At 44.4% G+C, this 16345-nt stretch overlaps 1 protein-coding gene across 2 annotated transcripts in view; it reads right to left on the minus strand.

Moving 5' to 3' along the window:
- Sntg2 (syntrophin gamma 2) overlaps nucleotides 1–16345 on the minus strand; it is a 139870-nt gene that overhangs the window by 74751 nt on the left and 48774 nt on the right. For both annotated transcript variants that reach the window (XM_041630352.1, XM_041630353.1), the window contains exons 5-7: nucleotides 15323–15450; nucleotides 1944–2073; nucleotides 112–150 (exon numbers count right to left, since the gene is read on the minus strand). In XM_041630352.1, the coding sequence (XP_041486286.1) occupies nucleotides 112–150; nucleotides 1944–2073; nucleotides 15323–15450 (297 nt within the window). The remainder of the gene's footprint in view (nucleotides 1–111; nucleotides 151–1943; nucleotides 2074–15322; nucleotides 15451–16345) is intronic.

Genomic DNA, 16345 nt, shown 5'->3' on the forward strand with positions numbered 1-16345 from the left:
GTCTGCCAAATTCAGCTTGACTCTCACTAGCATTTTCCTATCTAAATTTCACAAAAGGAAGCGTCCACTTTGGGGATTTGTTATCCTACTAGGCTGAAGGCACACACCTACCTGGTCACAGGGAGAACAGCATTTATTCGCCATCTTCATCTGTGGAGGGAAGACAGCAAGGGGTCAGTGTGCCACACACATCAATTCCTTCATTTTTCAGCCTGTCTAAATGGCAGCTCAAATTAATCAACCCAGGACACTTCCTTGGAAGATTTTTTTTTCCTATATGTTGGACTTACCTTCAAACCAGAGCAAACACACACTTGACCACAGTCATTCTTGAAGCAGGTAAATAATGAAACAAAAGGAAGTGTGGAGACACACTGATGTCATTGTTCCCAAGTGTCAGCCATTGAAGTGAGGGCAGCTGAGGGATGACAAATGCTTAAACACATGAGAAGAAAGAGGGAGGATGGCCTCTGTGCCACAGCATCTAACTACAATGACCAGTGACTACAGTGGATAGTTGAGTCTTTACTCCTTTTCCCAAACCCTGTAGATGTCACTTTGAATAATTTTACCAGTGAAGAAATGGTGGTCCTGAAGAAGATACACCCAAGACTGTGAGCCCACATGTCTGTCCTGTCATGCAGCCCAGGAGTCAGCTTCAATAGTCATCCAATCAGGAGCACCCTGTACTGATCGATATTTCTTCAGATGCCAATCAAACCCCACCTGCCTATTTTGGCTTTACTTATTTGTCTATTTAATTATTTAATTGAAAAAACCTATCCATCTAGACCCTAGGGATTCAAAGTATGGAATATTAAAACCAAGTACATAGGAAGGTGCTTCTTTATACATTGGTAGAAAGATGGCTCTTGTGTCTTCAGAATAGAAATCTTGCCCATCACTACATCCCTAAATATCTCAGATTATTCAACCAACTTCTGTCTAGCCATGGGCAGGACAAGGCAGGGGGTGAGCAATGCGGGGAGAGCAGGCATGCGAGGGTGGCTCAGAGTACCACAGGTTGCACCAAGCTGAGGAATGGGACACAAACACACAGCATGGGTATTTGGAGGGGGTGAGGATGGAAGCTGGGCCAAGCCTTTGGTTATGGGGCCAGCCCTGCCATACCTCCATAGCTACAGCTTGTCATTCTTCACCAGAGACTTAAGAAGGAGCGGATGTTGTCCTTCTCCCACCCATCTCTATTCATTCCTTTATATACAAATCTTACTGACTTTGAACACTAAACCTATCACCCAAGGGCACTGGATACTTTTTTTCTGACCTAGATGCCTTCAGTGAGACACAGCGTATGTTTTTGGATAGGTGTGGCCTTTTTATTTTTTAAAAATAAATGTTCATTGGAATAATGGCATTCTCCAGGGGGGAAAATGCTCATGATTTGTATGTGTGTGTGTGTGTGTGTGTGTGTAAGTTTGTGCTCATGTACATGTGTATACATGTGTGCATATATTTGAGAAGCTCAGAGAAAATTAGGGTATCCAGAAAGTACATATCATATTTTTATCCCAGTTAGTAGTTTATCCAAATAAAACTGCCACATTGAATTTAACACATTTAGATTTATACACACACACACACACACACACACACAGAGAGAGAGAGAGAGAGAGAGAGAGAGAGAGAGAGAGAGGGAGACAGAGAGAGAGAGAGAGAACTGTATGTGTGTATCGAGAAAGATGAGAAGGATGGAGACAGAGACAGGGAGAGAATTAGCCTGAAAGTTTCCAAATGTCTATATCTAGACACATTTTAATAGCTTAAGTTTTAGTTATTTGAGTTGGATATTTGATCTGTTGAAACACGTATACGTTCTGCATGCAGACCAAACCTTGCAGTGGGTTAATCAAACTTGGAACATTCTCATCACTACTGCTAATGGAAACATGGAGGGAGTAAGTCCTGGGCCAGATGCTCACATGTTGAAGCGTCAGGTCACTGATGTTGGCTGAGATTGCACGCAGCCAGTCCGCACAGTCCTGGGCAGTGGAGAACTGAAGGACTCCTGTGCTGGTTCCATCCAGGGCCAGCACCTCAAATGCACTGGACCTACAACAGAAGAGAAGACACCAGGGAGGCTGTCACCTGGGAGAGAATGATGCTGCTCCGGTCCATCCAGCAGGAGACAGGTGCTTCCAGTCCCTGCTGCCCTAGGCTCAGCCGTGATACACCTAGGAAAGAACAGACAGTCCTACTCTCCTAGACAACAGGCATAATAGGGTAGCTTTACCAAAACGAAAATCCACACTGAATTTCCTCACTAGGAACCATTTCTAATACAACAGGAACAAGGAAAGCAGGGCAGATGGGGATGAAGCCTTGTTCTGTCTGAAATCTCAGAGTTTCTATTTAATAGAAACTACAGCATCTTAACTGTAGTTGCTTTGAAGCTCATTTACCTCATGGAACCTAGCGTGACATCAGACAACACACTGAGTGCTGACTGGGACTGGAACTTCCCCGTGCATGTACTTAGGATGGACCGTAGGGCTCTGGAGAAGCTTCAGGTCCTTGCTTTGGTGTGAACACGGGGCATGACTGATATTAGGCTGACTTAATCCCAGCAACTTTCCTTATGGAGAAGTCCTTAAGTCCCATATTGCACATGCACAGTCTGCTCTAACCTGTGCTGTAACAACCTCTCAGCTATTGGTCCTGCTACGCAAGAGGAGGGCTTAAAGGAGGAGGTGGACCAAGACCTTCCTGGGTGTGAGCAGCTCTCAAAACAGCTTCCCAGGAGTGAGCGATCTTTCTTTATAAAATAGGTATCTCCCCTGCTGTCCCCACCTTAATTGGCACTTCTTGAATGAAAATGAAGCATCTAATTGTTTCCAGCTGACTTTTCAGCCTGGTGGAGTATGAAGGGTGATGCGTGTAGTTTTGAAAACCTTGCCAGAGGATGAACCTACAGGGAAGGCACGGGCAACCGACAGGATGGCTTAAGAAATGGACCAGGCATTTTTACTACAGCCTTTACATGACTGTTTCTAGTTGCTTCTTTCCCTTGTATCTTCTTAGTTGAGCTATTTGTCTCTGACTTCTCTATTTCAAGGTTCCCTGTTCCCTGTGTAGCTGCCTCAGATATGCATGTTCTATGACAAACTATCACTTTCTCTATGTGGCACTGAACAGCATTAAAAATACGTCCTTGGGTTTATTTTGGACATTGCAAGGACATGGACTTCATTCTAACTGCAAGAGGAAATCACCAGGAGGCTTTGAGCAAAGAAACAGCATGATCGGAAATGGATGATAAATTGACAAAGAAAGAAAAAAAAAAATGTATCAAAAATGGGCCGAAGGGACAGTGGGGAATGAGAGAGGACTAGTAACTGCTGGAGTAACCAGGCAAGGAGGATGCTTAGGAAAGGCAGCCTGGGGAGATGGCTGAAGACGGGAAATTAGTCAAGAGATTGGACTCAGATCATGGGAAGAGAAAAATCAACAGTGAAAACGAGGTTTAGGTGCATGCACAGAAGCATAGCTGGGATGATCAGCAGTTGTGCCGGAGTAACTGGACCCAAAATGTGAAGAACGCCAGACCAGGGACACAGTTTGGGCCATCTGTTTGCTTGCGATGCTTCCTGAGTAGAGCTGGGAGTGGGTGGTGGAACAGTCATGTGTGGGCACTAGGGACGCGTCTTGTCTAGAAATGGAAAATAGGAGCTGTCCACCCTGCAGGGTCAGGCTGTGAGGAGGAGAGAGCTCACCAAGGAGCAGCTTGCAGAGTGCAGCAGCTGGAGAGAGAAGCAACCAGCAGAGGGACCACCAAGACTGATGAGTAAACAGGAGATGCTAACCAGACATTCGTCCCTAAAAACCAGCACCCCAAGGAAGGTTTCTGCAACAGAAATAAGTGTTGGTGTGCTGATGTTCTCTGTACAGCCAACGTGAAGACTTGGAGTCCTGCTGCCTCCCAAATATAGAAAATACTGTAGACCAACAGATGTGTAAATCACAGCACAAAAAACATGTAGAAGCAAGGCAACCAGGCTCTTCCAAAAGACCAAAGTGCCTCAACTACCAAGCATACAGATACTAAAATAAGCAAAATGTCAGATTAATATTCTAAGCTTTCTTGTGAAAATGATTGAAAACCTGAAAATGGATACAAAGGTGATAAATTCAGTCTAGAACATGAAGCAGGTCTCAGAGAGAAGTGGAGCTGGATACAATCCCTCTTTATCCCTCAGACAAACAGCAAAACAAGCAGACTCCAGGGTTCTAGTCCTCATTTTTCAGTGGGGAGAGCACCATCCACCTAGGGTGATGTCAGAAGACCTTTGGGGATGGAGTCAAGTCTAGCCCTTGTCTGGATCTGAATAGAATCTTAGTAAATAGTGGCAATGGGACCAATAGAATTCGACAGGATTTGATTATGTTTTATGAAAGTATTATGTAAAATATATTATACATCAGAGGAAAACTCCAATGAAGGCTGTGGAAAGTGGATGGAGCCTGCCACAGTGTACTTGAGTTCTTCCTGGAAATAACAGCCCCTGCCTCTCTTTCTTCAAGCTTCTGGAATGTCATACAGAGCTCCTTCTGCATCCAGGTATCCTGAGACCCAAAGCCTGTGCCTACTCCAGCAAGGTTTGAGATCCCCAAGATGCTCCTCCTCCAGGACAGGGTTGTTTCCCAGGGAGCTGGAGCATTCACCTGCATGGTCATCAGGCCTCATATACAACTAACTGCTATTCACTCTCACTGAGCCATGCAAAGCCCATGTAGGGCTGAAGGGACAGTAGAATCTCAAGCAGCAACTCCTTCCTGAAGGCTCTGCATTCTCTGCTGCTGTCCACCCAATCTCAAGGCAACACCCATATCCATTTTAGTAACCACACAGAAAACTGCTTATGTCTTCCTCAGATGAAAACCTTTTATACTGCCTCAAAGTCAGTTGAAGACAATGTATTGATTCTACAACAGAGTTCAGTAATGGGGGCAGGATATGCATTTGTCTGTCAATCAGAGTCCTCATTTTTAAACCTGCATCCTTATTTGCATCACAATTCCTAAACTTGTTATTTTTTATTGTGTTCCACTAGAAGTCTCCTTTTCATTGCAAGATCAAATGCTAACTGATGTTCCAAGTGTTTTCTGAGAAGATGTCATCAACAAATATATTGGCTTTCTGAAGGGTCTCCTGTACCAGGGAACTGCACTGTCCAGATGCTCGTGGAGCTGGGACAAGCTATGATTCATCCACACCAAGCACATTGCTCAACATAGAAACAAACCCTCTGGTCACTTGTGCCTTTCTGTTTCATGAGGATACTGGCAGGAAATTGCAAACAAGTTCCTAGCCATGTTGTGTTTAAATTCTGCTCCAAGGAGCCTCCGGCAATGTTTTCTGGCTGGTATTCTACTGATTTTTATAGAGGTGAGAAAATGAGGAAAGGTTTTCATTGAGCGCAGTGGGCAGAGATGGGGGGGCAGTTCAAGGCTGGTCTCAGTTATAGATATGTCAGACCCTGTCTCAAGAAGAGAAGGAGAGGGATAGAGAGAGGGAAAAGGAGAGATGAGAAGAGCCCTCTCTTAGCTCCTGATAGTGAAGCTGTCTGGTCTGGAGAAACTGTAAGATCCTTGTGCACTGAGAGGAAGAGGGGGAGAGGGAGGGAGAGAGATAGAGAGGAAGAGAGGGAGGAATGGAGAAAGAGATGTAGAAAGAATCCTCAGATATTAAAAAGGCAAGAATATAAAATCTTATGTCCCTCTCCTATTTCTATCTTTTAAAGATTTAATAAATTCTTTTTCATATACATGTGTTCATGTACATGTGTGGATGGATACCCCTGAAAAGTAGAAGGGGGAGTTGGATCACCTGTAGCCAGAGTTACATGGGTGCCCTTTCAATGTGTTTTCAAACAGGTCAACAGCGTGCAAAGAATTCTTATGCTTTTTCAAATGACATATTAATTCTCCCTGTATTTCTCTGTAAGTCTTTGAAGTAGAAGGTTTAATAATATGGGGGAAAATCTGAAGATGCTCACACATTCTATAAACAGTCGAGGGAGCCAGCTAGCAGTGACCCTTCCTTTTGTAAATAAAACATGGTGCATCAGTTTTCGAACAGTGCATTGGCGTTACCTTCACTGTATGAAGAAGGGGCCACTACTGAGATTTAGAAACTGATGTGTACGTGCTAATCGCTTACCCAAGCTGACTTATCAGCCCAGGCTGGCAAAGGCAAGGACTCACAGTCAGGTCAGGAGAAAGGAGGGGCTTCTGACTCCAGTCCTCTCTTAGCTTCCTGACAGTAAGATGTCTGATCTGGAGAAACTGTAAGATCCCTGTACACTGAAACCATAGCAACTGCTGTTTCCAGGGGCACATGGTTCATTCTTCCCCAACCTCACAATTCATTTGAACCTGGTTTCTGTTTTGGGTTTGGTTATACTATGTTGGTTACCATGGCCAATGGCTGTCATTTTACTCTTTCCTTCTGGGGCAAGACCGCAGCTGCAGACTATAGATGCACAGGAGTCAAACGCTGCCTGGGAAAACCGGCAGAAGCTTTGAACAGGACCTTATCTAGGCAAAGAAAAAGAACACCTCTATGCTACAAAACTGATACGGGGAGAACACTTTATTTTCATAGGATCAGATCTAAGCTGAACAAGAAGCAGAATGCATTTGCAAAGTGCAGCTTGAGGTTTCTCCTCTCCACTCTGCACAGGCAAGACAGTCTGTGCCAGAAAAGGAATCTGGGCAGAAGAGTCTCCTTGGGAGAGACTTGGTCTTTATGGGTGACAGAGTAAAGGTCTATAGACATCATTGTCCTTTTAAAGACCCCATTGGGAGCTCTATTACCACTTCTTAGATATGAGATCAAAGTGGGCAGTTCACCAGAGAGTTACGAGGACCAGCCACCCTAGCTGATCTGGGACCCCACAGTCCATGGTGGAAGGCAGATTGCTGATGCTGTCAGGTGCCTGGCCTGTGCAGCTTTGAGTTCAGACTGAAGGAGCTAGAGTGAGCCCTGAGGTCACTTCACACACTGGGACAGAGTCTGTGCCTCTAGAACCTTCTTCATCTCCTCTCCCAACCAAGGCTCTCTGGACCTGGTATTAACTTTCCTGGATAAGAAGCAGTGATTGGATCCCTTTCTTTACTACTGCAAAATCTCCTGTCACTGAGGTTCCTTAACTTTGTTACGGAGATGGGGATGCAGTAAACTGAGGACAGACAGTCAAGAAAATGTCTTTGCTTACAGCAGTGGGTCAGGAGCAGCGGAGTCAGATGCCAGTCTGCCACTGACTGAGATGAAAGATCCGTGAGCACCGCGGGAGGCCAGGGGCAAGCTCTGGGGAGAAAGCCATGCCCGCTGTTATGCCTCTTTCATCCACTGTGAATCCATTCTTCCAGCTTTAAAACCTCTCCCTATTTATTTCCATTTCAGATCTTGAGAGCCAATTAAATCTCTACCCACAAAGGAAAGGAGAATCAACTCAGCCTTCAAATGGGAGGGGACTCAAGATGAGTTTTATCTTGCTCGGCAGCGAAGAAGCGATCTTTGTGTCTGAAAGTGCAGGCTTCAGGGTCCATCAGCACATGGGGCACTAATCCCTTGCAATCAAGATGAATCATCCTCAGAGATAGAAATGAAAGATTCTACATGGAGAAGCTGACATCGGATGCAGGCAGAGAGACAGACGCAGAGTTGGAGGGGGTCAGGCATGGAGGGAGTTAGGTGAAACGATTATGTGTGCATCAATCTAGAAGACAGATAACAGGTTGTATATAGCAGGAGAGGTGAGTGCGGGGATAGCTGAGGGGATAATTGTAGCAGCATTTTGCTTCTGAACCTATATGGACGCAGATCAGGACCATTATGCACAAGTGGTCACTAGCCGAAGTAGCAGTGGCCGGAGCCCATCAGAAGTCTCTGTGGCTTCCGCAGACCACTGGTTCATTTATGTGCCCACTGAGCAGCTGGCACACAGCAGGTATCAGGAGCACATGTAGCAAGGCATTACCTCTGTCAGTCTTCTGTCTATAAAGTGAAGTTATCTGTGAATTTAAAGACAGTGCTTCGAGAAAGCAACAGCAATCCTATCGCCTGCTGCTGCAGGCAAGGTTGTGGGGTCCCCAGGCAGAGAGGGGTCCTTCCTGGACAAGGTGGAGGAGAGACAAGCCAGTGTCCCAATGCAAAGGCATCCAAGACAGCTACCTGGTACCAACAGAAGATTCCCTGGTCCTAGGAAGGATTAAGCCTGCTGCTCCCCTCCTCTAGTTTCCAAGCTCCAGAATAAACATCGTGCTAGATGGTGCCCATTGGGACCCAGTACTGACCACTCCTTGTGCAGACCTGATCTTCGCTATCAGGGACTACACTCCTTCCTCTTGCAGCAGAGACCTGATCTTCGCTATCATGGACTACACTCCTTCCCTCACAGCAGAGACCTGATCTTCGCTATCAGGGACTACACTCCTTCCTCTCGCAGCAGAGACCTGATCTTCACTATCATGGACTACGCTCCTTCCCTCACAGCAGAGACCTGATCTTCGCTATCAGGGACTACACTCCTTCCCTCACAGCAGAGACCTGATCTTCGCTATCAGGGACTACACTCACAGGCCCTCTTCCTGCTGAGTCCAATGGCTTTCGGGACTCTTTTCCTGCATACTATGTGAAGCTGGTCTCAGAGGCTCACAGGCGTTGGGAACACTGTACTCTGAAAGACCTTGTCTGCCTGAAACATTCTATAGAGAGGCTTTTTTAAAATTATTTTTGGAATGAGTGTTTAAACATGGCACCATCTTTTGCAAAACAGATCGAAGCATTTATCAGGATAATTATGACTTGCACTATAACTTTGCAAAACGTGCTTATCTACAACATGCCTAAACATTCTGCTTTGACTCCACCAAGCCCATCTGGTCCTCGCTGGTTCTTCTTATGTAAGGGGAGCACTTCAAAACAAATGGGGTTTTCCCTGAGTTATGAAATAAATCTTCATTGTTCTTCTCAGAATCTGGACAGATGAAGCAATGGGACCCAAAGTTGTTGTCTTCACTTCCTCCAATTCTCTTTCTTCCTTTCCTTCCTGCCCTCTTTTCCTGATGTGCAGAAAGAACAAGATCAACGACTCCTTATTCTTTTCAAGGCCAGCATAAAACAAAAGGTGTGGAAATGGGTCCTCTGTATGGAAGGATAGGAACGGTGCCTTTTGGAAAGGATCATGTAACAGAGGGTGGTGGGTGAGTGTGGGTTCCTGTACTGTTTAGCTTTATGCACTAGGGTTCTCTAGAGAAACAGAACCAATAGGGAATCTATCTAGTCAGTCTGTCTATCTGTCTATCTGTCTGTCTATCTATCTATCTATCTATCTATCTATCTATCTATCTATCTCCAAGGGGATTTATTAGATTAGGTTACAAAGCTTTGGCTATGAAGTCCAATGATGCCTGCATTCTGGACAGGCGAGGAACCTGGTAGCTACTCAACTCATAAAGATGGATGCCTTAGTTCCTGGTGTACCCCAGAGGATTCTGAAGAGCCACTGGTCTTCAGTCCACAATGGAAGGCTGAAAATGGGTTCCAGTATCAGTGAAGGATGACAGTGACAGCAACCGAATAGACACACTCACTAGCGGAGAGTGAAGGTCACTAGGCGAAGGGAGCAGCTTTCCCTTTGGACTTCCTTGTATCTGGGTTGCCACTGGAAGGTGCCATTCACTCAGAGGTGACTTCCTTTCCTGGTTAATCCTTCTAGGAATCACCCTTACAGACCTTCCCAGAGGTATGTCTCTTTATAGACCTATAGACTATGAATCCAGTCAAGTGGGTGACTAATTGCTCCTCTTTGGGGACAGTCACCTTTATCTGTTCAAGGCATCTCCGTGCTCCTCTGCACTTGTGGTTAGGCTTTACCTTGCTTTCACAAAACCATCTCAGGAGGCAGTGAAGTGTTCATCTTGTCTCTTACTCCTTTTGTTCAGCAAGAACAACAGATGGGAACACCTGTAAGCAGCCCCAACACAGACGGCAGCTGGGGCAACCCCAGGTTCCAGGCTATGCCTCCTTTCTAAAACCTTGACTCTCTTCTCAAACCATTGCCTTCAGGCTTCACAACCCCTCTGTTCAATTTTTCTACACATTCTTCACTATCAGAAAGATTGTCCGTGTCTGCTGGCACACTTATTGCTCTTGTTTTTACACCTTGATGATTGGACCAGCAAGACCAATGCCTTGGTCTTTGCATGAACCCAGACAGTGACTATCTAAGCTAGGCTGGCTCCTAACTGAGGGTCTGTAAGAGGTAGTAACTGACATATGTCAGTGGCTATGCATCACTGATTTGTTCCACAATAGAAAACCAGTGTGGTAGAGCTAAGCAAAATGTTAGCTTCCCTCCATGAATAGCTAGCCTTCTTCATAGCGGTGATCAGTGGTCAAGCTGTGCTTGCGAGAGGCATCTTGGTAGCCAGCCCAGGACTCAAAGCTGCAGTATGGGGCTGAGCCATCTGCAATGTGACATAGCTGTAGGGTCACAAGCATCTTCCTGCATTTACAGAGTTGAGCCTACTGTGCCCTCTGCTGAGACCCTCTGAGAACATGCTGGTAGTTGGCATGTATTAGTCTCATCTCCACATATTCTGCCCTCAGATTCTCAGTCAACAACTACTCTCTGTCTTGTGTGGTATAGTTTTAAAACAGTATTAACCCCCAAAGGACTTAATCACAGCCATACCTGGCACAGAACCTGTTTTGAAAACCATTCCAGCAAGGGAGGAGTCTCATGCCAGGGCCATAGAAGAAGGTTTGATCATATGAGAGTTTCCCCATGACTCAGTGTGGTCCCTTGGCTGTGGGGCCAGCCCTGTCCTACAAACATATGGACCTAGGGGGAGACATGGCTAACTGTACCAGGACCTGCTCATAGCTGATGCTGAATGGCTCCTGAGTGTTCCTGAAGGCTTTGGGGCTCTGGTCCAGGAAACAAAGCAATCCACATGAGACACCTACCTACTTCTGAAACTGGGCCAGGCCGGGTGGTTTTAGTGTCCAGTAGACCTTGACGGGTCTGGAGCCCAGTTAAGCACCCCTCCTAACTCTAGTCATGGAGGAGCTATGCCATTTCCAGCCAGAGCTCTAGAGGGAGATACTTCTGAAGTCTCTAGGGTAGGCTTGTCTGACAGTATGCTGCAGTGATTCCTCTGAGATTTAAATACTTGGATCTCAGTTCCAGTTCTTTATGTCTATGCACCAAGAAAGGTTGGCCTGGATAAGACTGGAAGGAAATGTCTCCCACGGTGCCCTTGTGGTCTGGGCTCAGATTCCTTTCAGCCACCAATCAGAGGAGTGTGACCCCCCTCCCAGGAATCTTTCCAGCCTTTCATCGGTGTCCTCAGAGACCCAGAGGAAGATACTCCAGTCTATGAACCCAGCACCAGGTTTGCAGTGCAAAATCCTTCATACTAGCCCCAGAGAACTCAGTTCTGGTGCAGTCCATCCTATCCAGGATAAAGAAAGATGCATGCTACTTAGAAAGCTCACATCCATCAACTGTGGCTTCTGCTGCAGATGCAGTCTGAACAGTTGATTTAATCATGCAAGACAAATCAGTGAAGTCGAAACGCAGGTCATTTTAACAAGGCAATGAGTGGGGAAGGCAAGAAATCAGAAAGAGTAAATAAATCATGGTGAGCTGATAGATCATGATGGAAGTTCCAGATGGAGAGGGAAGAAGCAACAGGCAGAAAACAATGTCTGGAGATCTCATGAGTCTAGAGAGATCTGGATCCAAAAAGCTTGAGATATCCCCAGAGTAATCAATTCAAAGTAGCAGAGCCAGTCATATCTCAAGAGAGAGAATTCTGAAGCAGCAAAAGAGAACAAAGTATCATCTATAAGGGAACAGCCTTCGGATTCTTGGCCAAAATCTCAGGAGGAACCACACCCTTCAGGTGGAGCTGGAATGCTGCATTTACAGTATTAGAGGAAAAAACAACAAAGTGGGAATACAATGCCTGACAAGGCTGTCCTTTGGACTAAAGGCTGAAGGAGTTATCACCATGGTGATTATGGCAGGCTCAAAGGATTCGCCAATCTGTTAGGAACAAAATGCTAAACAATGCACAGAAATGTATGAACACGAACTGAAAAGCTTATCAGTTTTGCTCCATGGTTGATGGCATGTAACAGCACGTGGCTGTGATTGAAGAAGAGACTCGAGACAAGAGCAGGAATGCCCACCTCTACTTCCTCCTGTACAGGGTGTGTCTATCACTCTGCTGCCAACCTCCACTGACACCAACCTCTATCTTCTCCATTCTCTCCAGGTAAGCTAGACACAGGTGACTTTTCAGGGAACTCCCAGGCTTTTGATGCTGGCTGGGACTTCTGAGGCCTCTAGCATCACAGACTGAACATCTACCAGGTCCTAGGTCTCTCTAGTGTTTAGGCAGGCACTGGACTACCCTGTCCCCAGTATGTAAGCCAACCTAATAAATTCCATTTATCATACATACACACATATACACACTATACTCAAGATCCTCATGATCTATAGTATAGTATATTGTTACTATAGTAACAGTAACAATGTCAGCATGTGAGCCTATAGGGGCACTGTGGACCACCCCCCCCCTTCTACAAAGCTATCTATAGACAGACTTGTCTCAGTTCATAGAGAAGAAGAACTGAAAATAATATTTGTGGGTATGTGTGTGTGCATGGTGTGTGCAAGCATGTGTGAGTATTTGTGTGCATATATTTCTTCCCCTAACAAACAAGAACAATAAAAACAGATAAGACATAAATAAAGGCAACCAAAAGTATAATAAAACTATATGGTGATTCTTTGAAAAGATAAAATTGATAAAAATGTAGAAAGATTAAAAAAAGAGAAATTGCAAATCAGAAATGAACAAGAAGATATTGGAAATAGCCTATAGTAACCCAAAGGATCATATGTGGCAATTGTGAACAATTTATACTAATTATTTGGATAATATAGAATATTAAGATAATCTAGAAGATAAGTTCCAAGAAACACACACATGACTAAGACTGAATCATAGTGAGAGAGAAAACTTTAGTGAGCCACATCAAGAGTTTTGATTCTCATCAAAGAAAATGTGGGGACCTGGTGGCATTACTGAGTTCTATAAAACCTTCAAAAAAGGAATACCAGCACTTCTCAAACTCTTCCAAAGAATCGGAGAAGACAGAATACATCTAAGGTAATTCCAAAAGACTATCATTACCCTTTGTCTGACCCCAAAGCCAGAAAGACACTACAAGAAAACACTAGTATAAGGAACACATGCACATTGACAAAAACATTCGACAGGACAATTAAATGATCATTCATGTAGCCAACTGGAATTAGTCTATGAGATGAAAGGATTAAGTACACACAATAAACATGACACATCATGCCAAGAGAATGAAGGAAAAGTCACATGACCATTTCAATGGGTGCAGAAGAAACATTTGACAAAATTTGATATCATCTCATAATAAAAAGCATTCTCAAAAAATTCAGGATGGATTCTATCTCAACAAAACCAAGGAGTGTAAAAGACCACAGCACACATCATACTCTTTGATGAAATGGTGAATACTTCCTCTGTAACTGGGAACAAGAGAGGATGTCTATTCTCACCACCTCTGTTTGGCACAGCACTGGAAATACTACACAGGAAGTAGGCAAGAAAAAGGGGAACCTACAGATCTGTACAGGAAAGGAAGAAATGGGATTGAGCTAATCTACAGAAAACACCAAAAGACTACACACACACACACACACACACACACACACACATCAACACATGCACACAGCCATTCAAACGAACACGTGGGCTCACAACAGCTAGAAGATGCAAAATTAACATGCAAAATCTGAACGCTGGGAACAAACTGTACAAAAATGAATTATAGAAATAATCCCTTTGCAAAATAATAAAACAGGAGTAAGTTTAAGGAAGTTTAGGGTCTGATCACTAAAACCTATAAAGCATTGATGAAGAAAATTAAAGGTAGATGTAGATACACTGACTTTTCATGGATTATGAACATTATAATTATACTGGCCTGCCCTGTCACCTGGGTATCCAGTCCCTTTAAGAGACAAACTCTGCCCACTCCCAACCTCTTCCTTCCTGCCGCTGCTGGTACTCACACCCATTTGCTCCCACACCTTCCCTATAAAGAAATGATTTCTTTTCATTTGAAATGTACATTATGCATGTGGATAGTCTAGGGACATGCTCCTGTGAGTGCAGTTCCCTGTGGAAACCAGGATGCTGCTGGATTCCATGAAGCTGGAGTTGCAGGTGGTTATATAATACAGTGTGGGTCCTAGGGACCAAATGTCAGTCCTCTGGATTAACAGTATAGGTTCTTAACCACTAAGCCATCTCTCCACCCCTAACAATGACAACAAATCTTGAGGTCATTATCCTGATTCAGTTACCACATATTGTGTGTGAAATATCACATTGTCTCCCCATAAATACATAGATCACCATGTATCTATACAAAAGAAGCCTGAGAACACATACATGCTCACAGCACTCATCATACAGTGCAACTTTATACAACACTATACGCACACCATATGTCAAACAGTTCAGCCACGGACATATTTTAACACAGGGTTCAGTGGACAACAAGATGTTTATGCTGTGCCTTTGCTAACTGAAACTGGTAGGCAGGTCACCATTCCCTGCATCTGGCTTCTCTCGAAACTCAAGCAAGGAGCTCTGGACTCTCAGCCTACCCAGAAATGTATATGAGGCTTCACGGATACTTCTTGAAACTACATAGTTAACATGACTTCCAAACAAGTAGCATTTATTGAACACACGAACTGGCCTAACCCTCTTACTTTATTAATGAGGAAAATGAAGATCACGAAGGTTAAATGGCTTTTCAGTATCTATTTGCAATTTAGAAAAAGTATACAATCTTTTATAATTGAACCTATTCTGTTGATACTTAAAGCTGAAGACAGAATTCCTTCTTCTTGGACTATTTCCTAAGCATGGACAATTGCTCTTGCTAGAAGGGAAAATAGCTTCTATTTAAAATAAAATAAAATAAAATGAAGATCAACCACTTCAACTGCTTTTGCATTCCTTTCCTCTTGGCTTTCGATACCTCCTCAAATGCTACACTGCAGAGACAAAGCCCGCACTTGCCAACTGTGCTATCAGACACTGAAGCAGTGGATGGAATTGGCAGAATGTGGGGTTTGCCAGATGTTCCCACAGTGATGAGTTCACTGCCTTTCTTTGCAGTGCCAGGTTCATCAGTTTTTCCCCACTTCTGACATTGGTCACATACCTGAGTCTTTCTGTTCCAGCTTTATACCTGGAGATCCGCGCCATGGACAAAGGGACTGACAGGGTGTCTAGCCAGCGCTTCTCATACTTTGGTTCATTAGCTATGGGTGAGGAAGGTGATGATGGAGCCTGTGTGAAATAAGCAAGAGTCAGTCGAAACAGGACCAGTCAGAACACTGATCTCTGGAGAGGCTTAAAGCTGAGGCACCCATCCCACAACACCCGGATTAGCTCACTTCAACTGAAGAAAGCCTACAAGATCACTTCCCAGAGATTCAGACAGAAAGCAGCACTCGTACTTAAATACAAAAGCTTTTAAAATAGATTTTAAATAGTATTTTTGCAAAGAAGGGGAGAAAGCTAAAGAAGAGGGCAGAGAGAACTGTATTTGGAGGAGAAACTCACAGTCACGATAGAACTTAACTTAAAAAATGTAGAAACTTAGGAGAAAGTAGTTTAAAATGAGCTGAGCTGATGGATGTCAGTGCCCCAGTAATATGGGCACAAATGGAATTGCTTCTACCAGCGTTAAATGAATCCCAGCTACGAGACATATTTCTAGACCAACATCAGGCATGGTGGGGCTTGCGTTTCTTTGTTAGACATCCAGAGAGATGTGAAGTCACAGCTCTTCTTGACCTGAGAGGCACACAGTCGTTTAATGGGTGACTACAGCTCTTCCCACTTAAGGTTCAGGTTTTGGAGGTCCTGACCGTCAGGGCTTTCATCCTTAGTCAATAGACTGCTTTGAAGGGAACTGTGATAAAACTTTGTCTAATGGAATCGTAAGCGTTGACTCATAAAATGCCTGTGCAACACCAAAAGAATCATGGCATCTGCTACAAAGGGAATAAACAACAAAGTAACCAAATCCCTGGATCTAGAGAGGCAGTCAGACAAACCGCTGAGTTGAGTGTGTTCAGGGCCAGATCTGAGGCTGTAGAGCAGGACTCTCAAGAGTGGAGACACTCCAGTCCAGGGCCTGGATGTGCATGCCTGCCTATTTTAAAGTCACTATGGACTG

The sequence above is a fragment of the Microtus oregoni genome, unplaced genomic scaffold, assembly GCF_018167655.1.
Source record: "Microtus oregoni isolate MIOR12 unplaced genomic scaffold, Mior012 000034F_ref0000314, whole genome shotgun sequence".
Lineage (NCBI taxonomy): Eukaryota > Metazoa > Chordata > Mammalia > Rodentia > Cricetidae > Microtus > Microtus oregoni.